The sequence below is a fragment of the Corythoichthys intestinalis genome, chromosome 3 (genome assembly GCF_030265065.1).
Source record: "Corythoichthys intestinalis isolate RoL2023-P3 chromosome 3, ASM3026506v1, whole genome shotgun sequence".
Lineage (NCBI taxonomy): Eukaryota > Metazoa > Chordata > Actinopteri > Syngnathiformes > Syngnathidae > Corythoichthys > Corythoichthys intestinalis.
Genome location: NC_080397.1, coordinates 65,140,365 through 65,147,965, shown reverse-complemented (window position 1 = coordinate 65,147,965; position 7,601 = coordinate 65,140,365). Strand labels below are relative to the sequence as shown.

General features: G+C 42.5%; 1 protein-coding gene across 1 annotated transcript; it reads right to left on the bottom strand.

Annotated features, from left to right (window-relative positions):
• Positions 1 to 1,275: 1,275 nt before the first annotated feature.
• Positions 1,276 to 7,141, bottom strand: LOC130913545 (uncharacterized). The gene is made up of 2 exons (XM_057832223.1): positions 6,968 to 7,141; positions 1,276 to 6,812 (listed from the first exon to the last, which is right to left on the bottom strand). The coding sequence occupies exon 2, from the start codon at positions 6,613 to 6,615 to the stop codon at positions 1,276 to 1,278; it is 5,340 nt and encodes a 1,779-aa protein (XP_057688206.1). The 5' UTR covers positions 6,616 to 6,812; positions 6,968 to 7,141.
• Between the last annotated feature and the right edge of the window lie 460 nt (positions 7,142 to 7,601).

Sequence of the window (7,601 nt, the reverse complement as noted above, 5' to 3'; positions counted from 1 at the left end):
CCCGTTCAGTGATTCGGTCCTCCGGTGCCTGACCTAGCTTGCTGCTAACTTGACTTTCCTGTAATGACTATGCGGTGAACGAGTCATAAAATGAAAGGAAATTACTTTGTCACATATTTGTTAACGTGGAGCCTATAAAATGCTGCTCAAACAGACAAAACACCACACAAATCTAGCGAGCATGGTTCAGTGTACTACTTTTCTCAACAGACTCGGTATGCTGTCCTCACTCGGAAGCGTCTACTTTTTTCCAAGCTAGACGGCTAGTGAACGACGCTTTAATAAACAGACTTCTTCCTTTGGTTTTATCTGATTTATTAATGGAATGGCCTTAAACCATTGTCCTCTCCGGACCGTCGTAAAACTACAAAAAAAGTATACAAGCATAGCATTAGCTACAACGTTAGCTTAGCACGCCAGACTAGTTCACTAAACATAAACAAAAAGTGTTCCATACAAAAAACATAACATTTCTCTTACCAACATAATATGTACATTATCCACAACATCCATACTTACGGACAAATCTTGTCCAAGGATCATGTGAGCACAACGTTGCAACTTAGACTTCAGCCAGAGACGTCGTGCAGCCATATTGAATTGGCTAGAAAAACAAAAAACCATGTCGCGAGGCGACCACTAGAGTTCGCTGCTGGACAGCACAAAAAAGCCTTCTACAAAACTCACCAAAAGGCAGAACACTCCTCGCCTGGTACAATACAATTGTGCCACTACAAAACACTTTTTTTGTTTTTTTTTGTTTTGAACAATTACAACAACATACGAGATTACTTCTCAACTGGTAGTAGCAAAACCAAATCTGAAATTGGTCTCATAAACAATTTCACATTTCCATCTTTCACAGTTTTAACTTCTGCTTTTCGAACCTTATTGTCTTTACTCTCAAATGTTTTCACAACTCTTCCCATACACCAGTCATTTCTATGTGCAAGAACATCCTTCAATAGCACAATGTCACCAGTTTTTATGTTTGGTTTATCGTCTGTCCATTTTCTCCTTTGTTGCAGAGAGGAAAGGTATTCACTTCTCCACTGTTTCCAAAAAGTGTCCGCCATGCACTGCACTTGCTTCCACTGCTTTGCGTAGAGGTCGGGAGGTGCAAAGTTTCCTGTTGGGGCAGTTAACGTGTTGGTCTTTTGGGTTAGAAGAGTTGCTGGTGTGAGAAGGTTTGGTTTGTCTGGATCTGTTGATACTGGTACGAGTGGTCTCGCATTCATTATTGCCATTACTTCCGCCATGAAAGTACTCAGCACTTCATGAGTGAGTTGGACATTTGTGGCTTTTAAAAGAATTCCATCCAGGATTCGTCGTGCGACTCCGATGAGTCCCTCCCATATGTGAGGAGTGTGGGGAGTTGAAAAGCCATGTACATCCTTTCTCCTGTAGGTAGGAGGTCAGTTCTGTGTCTTTGTGATCAATTTTGAGTTCGTTGCATGCGCCAACAAAGTTGGTACCTCTGTCCGAACGAAGTATTTGAGCTGGTCCACGGATGCTGAAAAATCTTCTTAATGCGTTAATGAAGCTGGATGTTGACATTGATTCTATGAGTTCAATGTGCACAGCTCTTGTGGACATACAGGTGAAAAGTACAGCCCAGCGTTTACTGTCTGCACTTCCTCCTCTGGTGCGACGTGTGATGACTGACCAGGGGCCAAAAACGTCCAGTCCTACGCTGGTGAATGGGGGCATAGGTGTAAGTCTGTCAATGGGTAAATCCGCCATCTTTTGTGTCTGTAGTTGTCCTCTAAGCTTTCGACAGAGAACACACTTGTGAATTACAGAAGAGACGAGTCTTTTACTGCCTTTGATCCAAAATCCAGCTGCTCTGAGCGCACCCTCTGATAGGTGGCGTCCCTGATGTGCTACCTTCTCATGATAGTATCTGATAAGAAGGACGGCTACATGGTGAGCATTTGGGATGATGAGTGGATGTTTTTCCTCTTTTGTCAAATTTGCAGGTGCCAAGCGTCCTCCTATTCTGAGGAGCCCATCTTCATCGATGATTGGATTTAACTTTTTGAGACAGCTTAGGTTTGGAAGTGGCTTGTTTGCTTTTATGCACCTGTACTCTTCTTTGAATGTTTCAGTCTGAACTGTGTGAATGATGAATTTCGCTGCTTTCTCGAGCTCATTTGGGGTGTTAGTTACACTGAAACACTTCCAGCCTTTACTTTCTGAGTTTGTTTTCTTGAAAGATGCTGTTACACGTTTTAATGATGCAACAGTGTGGCATAATCTCATCCAATGAGAAAATCTTTCAAAACGACGTGACTCGAACTGTGTTACTGAAGCTTGAGTAACAAATGTCTTGATTTCAGGTTTAATCTCTGCATCTGCGTCAGGTTCGATGAGAGCAAATGTGTCACAGTGTGACGTGTCTGTACTCGGCTGTGTCAAAAAGGAAGGACCACTAAACCAGTTTGTATAAGTCAATGCAGGAGCTGCAATTGATCTTGTGGCCTTGTCTGCTGGATTGTCATCTGTGTTAATGTAAAACCATTGTGCAGGATGTGTGGTTTTTCTAATCCTGTTCACTCTGTTTGCTACGTACGTGTAAAATCTCTTTGTGTTGTTATGTATGTAACCTAGGACGATTTTGCTGTCTGTAAAAAATCTGACAATGTCCACTTCAATGTCAATCTCATCTGTAATGAGTTCATACATTTCTACAGCCAATACTGCTGCGCACAGTTCCAACCTAGGGATAGTGTGAGCAGGTCGGGGGGCCACTTTGGACTTTCCCATGATGAAACCTGTGTGCCACTGACCTTCAGTGTTGAGCGCTCTCAGATACGCTACTGCTCCTATGGCCATGGTGGAGGCATCTGAGAATATGCACAGTTCTTTCCTCACAGCAGTGGTCTGAGAAAAAGGTAGGTAGCACCTTGGTATCTGTAGCTGCTCGAGGTGCTTCAACGAGGTTCTCCATTTGTTCCACTCCTCTTCTCTTTCAATGGGAAGTGGTTCATCCCAGTCCTTTTGCTCTGCTGACAGTTCACGTAGAAGAGCTTTTCCCTGCATTGTTATGGGAGACACGAATCCTAGCGGATCATACAAACTGTTAATTGTAGCCAAAACACCTCTTCTAGTATATGGCTTTTGATCAGTGTTGACATGAAAAGTAAAACAGTCATTTTCAAGATCCCACAACACCCCTAAACTTCTTTGTAAGGGTATGTTGTCAAATTCTAAATCCAAGTCTTTTAGATCCTTCGCTCTCTCGGCGACAGGAAATGCTTCAACTACTTTGCTGTCGTTGAAGGCTATTTTGTGCAGCTTTAAATTTGACTGGGCCAACATGTTTTGTGCATTTGTCAGTATTTCAACAGCTTCTTCTGAGCTTGCTGTAGACGCAAGGCCATCATCAACATAAAAATGTCTCATTACAAACTGTTTTGCATCCAGTCCATGCTCCTCCTCTCCCTCGACTGCAGCGCGCCTCATGCAATAAATAGCCACAGCTGGAGACGGACTATTTCCAAAAACATGGACCTTCATTCTATAATCACAAACACTTTTACTCATGTCATTATTCTCATACCAAAGGAATCTTAAATAATCCCTATGATCTTCTCTGACTTGAAAGCAATAAAACATTTGTTGCACATCAGCAGAAAATGCTACAGACTCTTTTCTAAAACGCATAAGAACGCCTAGTAGCGTGTTGTTCAAGTCCGGTCCACTTAGTAACACTTTGTTAAGTGACTGACCTTCGAACTCTGCACTTGAATCAAAAACTACCCTTAATTGGTTAGGTTTTTGAGGATGATACACACCAAATGATGGTAAGTACCAATGTTCTTTGTTTGAGTCCAAAATTGGAGCGATCTCCGCATGGTCGTTGTCCAGCATGTTTTGAATAAACTCCATGTATTGTTTTTTCATTTCAGGATTTCGGTCCAGTGTTTTTCTGAGTGACTGGAGACGTTTGAGTGCTTGCTCCTTGTTACTTGGAAGCTTTGGTCTTGGAGATTGGAATGGCAATGGCGCCACCCAGCTGTTATCTTCATTTTGATATACTTCTTTTTCCATAATGTCAAGAAAATATTTGTCTTCTATTGAGAGTGCCGGTTTGTCGTCATCTTTGGTTCTCTCAAAAACAGTTTGTCCCAGCTGATCCGTGTTTGTATTTTTACGTTCGTTTTGGGAAGTTGGTTTAGTGTTTGACTGGCTACTAAAACCATTCGACTCTTTGATTTGAAAGGTGTTAGGACATGGGCTGAAGTAAGAAGCACGGCCATTCTGAAGAACGTTCGTTTTGAGGACGTTCACGTTTGGAGGTTTGTGCGTCTTACCCAGGCAGGTTTCACCAACTATAACCCAACCCAAGTCTAAACGTTGTGCATAGGGGGTACTACGCGGTCCATTAATCCTCTCTCGAACTTTGTGTAACTGGATAATGTCACGTCCCAAGAGCAATAGGATTGGTACTTTTTCTTCTACCGGAGGTATTTTGTTTGCTATCCTTTGCAGGTGAGGGTACTGCATAGCAACCTGTGAAGATGGGATCTCTCTTCTATCGTCAGGAATCATGTCACATTCAATTAGGTTTGGGAGTGGGAGCTTTACTCTACCATCCACTGACTCAATCATGAAGTTTGATGCTGTTCTGCCGACATTATCTGACAGGCCTGAGCATGTTCTAAGCTTATAAGTGTCCGAGCGTGTCTCTATGTTGAAGAGCTCGAAAAACTGAGACTTGACAAGCGACTTGTTGCTTTGTTCATCAAGTACAGCATATAGCTTTACTGCTTGATCTCGCTCACCCTTTGGGTACACTATTACAGGGCTTATTTTTGAGCATGAAAGTGTGCTGTTTGCATCACCACATACTTCAGTGCATTTAGAAACAACTGAGACACTTACATCTTCGTGTGTCTCCCCGCCATCACCTTTCTCAACTTCAGAACTTTCCGCTGGAGCAGGAAGTGGACCTGGATGTAGCGCTGTCAAATGTCTTTCGCTGCCACATTCCATGCACCTAATTTGCATATTACAGTCTTTCGCTAAATGCTGAGTTGAGCTACAACATTTAAAACAAATTCTGTTGTCTTTCAAGAATGACTTGCGTTCATCAATGGGCTTGGCTCTAAAGGTTTTGCACTTTGTAAGCGGGTGAGGTTTCTTATGTAATGGACATAGCTTGTCCGGACTTTCTGCTGGCTTACTAAAACATTTTTGAGCTGTACTGGTGTCAGTTGGAATGTCTGTTTTGTGCACGGAAACCACTCGCCTGTTATCACTTTTGAAGCTTTTTTCCTTTTTGAAGCTTGTGTTGATAGGAGATGTGATGACGAAGCTTGGGTCATTTCTTATTTTTGCTTGTTGTCTCACAAATTTTGAAAAGACACTAAAAGGTGGAAAGACGACTTTGTGTTCTTCTTTGTACTTCGCTCCTGTAGCGATCCACTTGTCCTGAAGCCCGTAAGGTAGCTTGTCCACGATGGGGTTGACTCCTCGAGACGTGTCCAAATACGATAGGCCTGGTAAGTATCCTCCGTCCTTGGCACATTCAATTTCTTGTAGAATGTCACCTAGCTCTCGTAACTTTGTGTTGTCCCTGTTGTTAAGTTTGGGAAACTGTTCAATCTTTTTTAGCAATGCATTTTCCATGACTTCAGGTGACCCGTAGCATTCCTCCAGTCGTTCCCACAAAAGATGAAGTGCAGCTGTTGGATTGAAGACATGAACTGATCGGATTCTTTTAGCTTGCTGGCGAGACTCATTTCCAAGCCACTTTATCATTAAATCTATTTCTTCTTGGGCTGTTAATCTCAAGTCCTTAATGGCATTTTGGAATGACGCCTTCCATGCCCAGTAGTTCTCTGGGAGATCATCAAACTGTAAAAGTCCAGTACTCAACATTTCTCTCCGTCTCAGGTAACATGTGATGTCCTGTTTTCCCTGCGTCTCTGCCGGGGTTGGAAGAGTGTCATACGGGTACAGTTTGGGTGGACTGCGTTCTTCTCTCTCTTGTGTTTGCTGCTCCACTTTGATGTCAGGTTTTTTCTCACTGTAAAAATTTCTCTCATCTATTTCTGTGTTCATCGCCATTTCACATTGCTCACGTGCTGCTTTGTGGCTGGCGAGTGGATCCATTTTCGATAAAAATCTTTCATAGTAGCTGTCTGGATGGCTTTGAACAAACTCTGCTGTACGTTGCATTGGATTGGCAGGTTGTCCTACAATTGAATGTCTTACTTCAGATTTTGTGAAACTTTCTTCTTCTTCATAAACAGCAGCCTCTGCTTCTGCGGCTGCAACTGCCTTTTGACAACTTAAGACGTGTAGATTGGCTTCAAGCTCAGATTTTTGCTTCATCATGGTAGCTTCTTTTTCTGAATATGCCAACTGTGCACGTGCGGCTACTGCTTTTGCTCGCGCCTTTAGTGCTGCAGAACTAGTAGATGAACTAGTAGATGAACTCTTGGATGTATGCGTGCGTATAGACCTGACCCGTGAGTCTGCATTGCTTGCGTTATCCATGTTCTCTGTATTGTCTGCATAGTCTCTGTTTTCCACTTGTCTTTGTTGTTGCCTTGGCGTTGCTCCTTCGTCTGTAGAATCCAGGTGTTTTTCTGACCGTAGGCTCATTGTTGTGTGTTGCGTCGTAGTTGATCCCGCCGCGCTGATGTCCTTTTACTATGCTGTCCTCACTCGGAAGCGTCTACTTTTTTCCAAGCTAGACGGCTAGTGAACGACGCTTTAATAAACAGACTTCTTCCTTTGGTTTTATCTGATTTATTAATGGAATGGCCTTAAACCATTGTCCTCTCCGGACCGTCGTAAAACTACAAAAAAAGTATACAAGCATAGCATTAGCTACAACGTTAGCTTAGCACGCCAGACTAGTTCACTAAACATAAACAAAAAGTGTTCCATACAAAAAACATAACATTTCTCTTACCAACATAATATGTACATTATCCACAACATCCATACTTACGGACAAATCTTGTCCAAGGATCATGTGAGCACAACGTTGCAACTTAGACTTCAGCCAGAGACGTCGTGCAGCCATATTGAATTGGCTAGAAAAACAAAAAACCATGTCGCGAGGCGACCACTAGAGTTCGCTGCTGGACAGCACAAAAAAGCCTTCTACAAAACTCACCAAAAGGCAGAACACTCGGGACTACCTATGACTGACAACATACTATCAAATTTGCAGTAGTTAAAACACGGGTAGCTAAAAATAAATAAATAAAAAAACACGGGTAGCTACGAGGCAAGCAAAAGTGAGCTGCGGTCGCGTGACGGCACTCACGGCAGAGAACTGTCACTATATGGAGGCTTCATGGCAGCGTTATTTACCTCATATGCGCACAGAAAAAATATTTAGTATTATCACCATAATACTGATTTGCAATGAAACTGTATATACATGTCAATTTTTTCCGACTGTTTTATTTTTTTTTTTTTTTCGTGTCAGCGTGTCGGGTGTTGATTTGACAAATTATGTCCATCCGTCCATCATGTGCTACTCAAAAACAACGCACGCGGACACGGGAGATGTCGCAACATGTCTACATTTTTCTTAACAGACTAATGAGAGTAGAAAGGCAACATCGTAAAGAGCA

Excerpts from the sequence above, each read along its gene's own strand:
- LOC130913545 (XM_057832223.1), bottom strand. The coding sequence starts at position 6,615 with ATGAGCCTACGGTCAGAAAAACACCTGGATTCTACAGACGAAGGAGCA.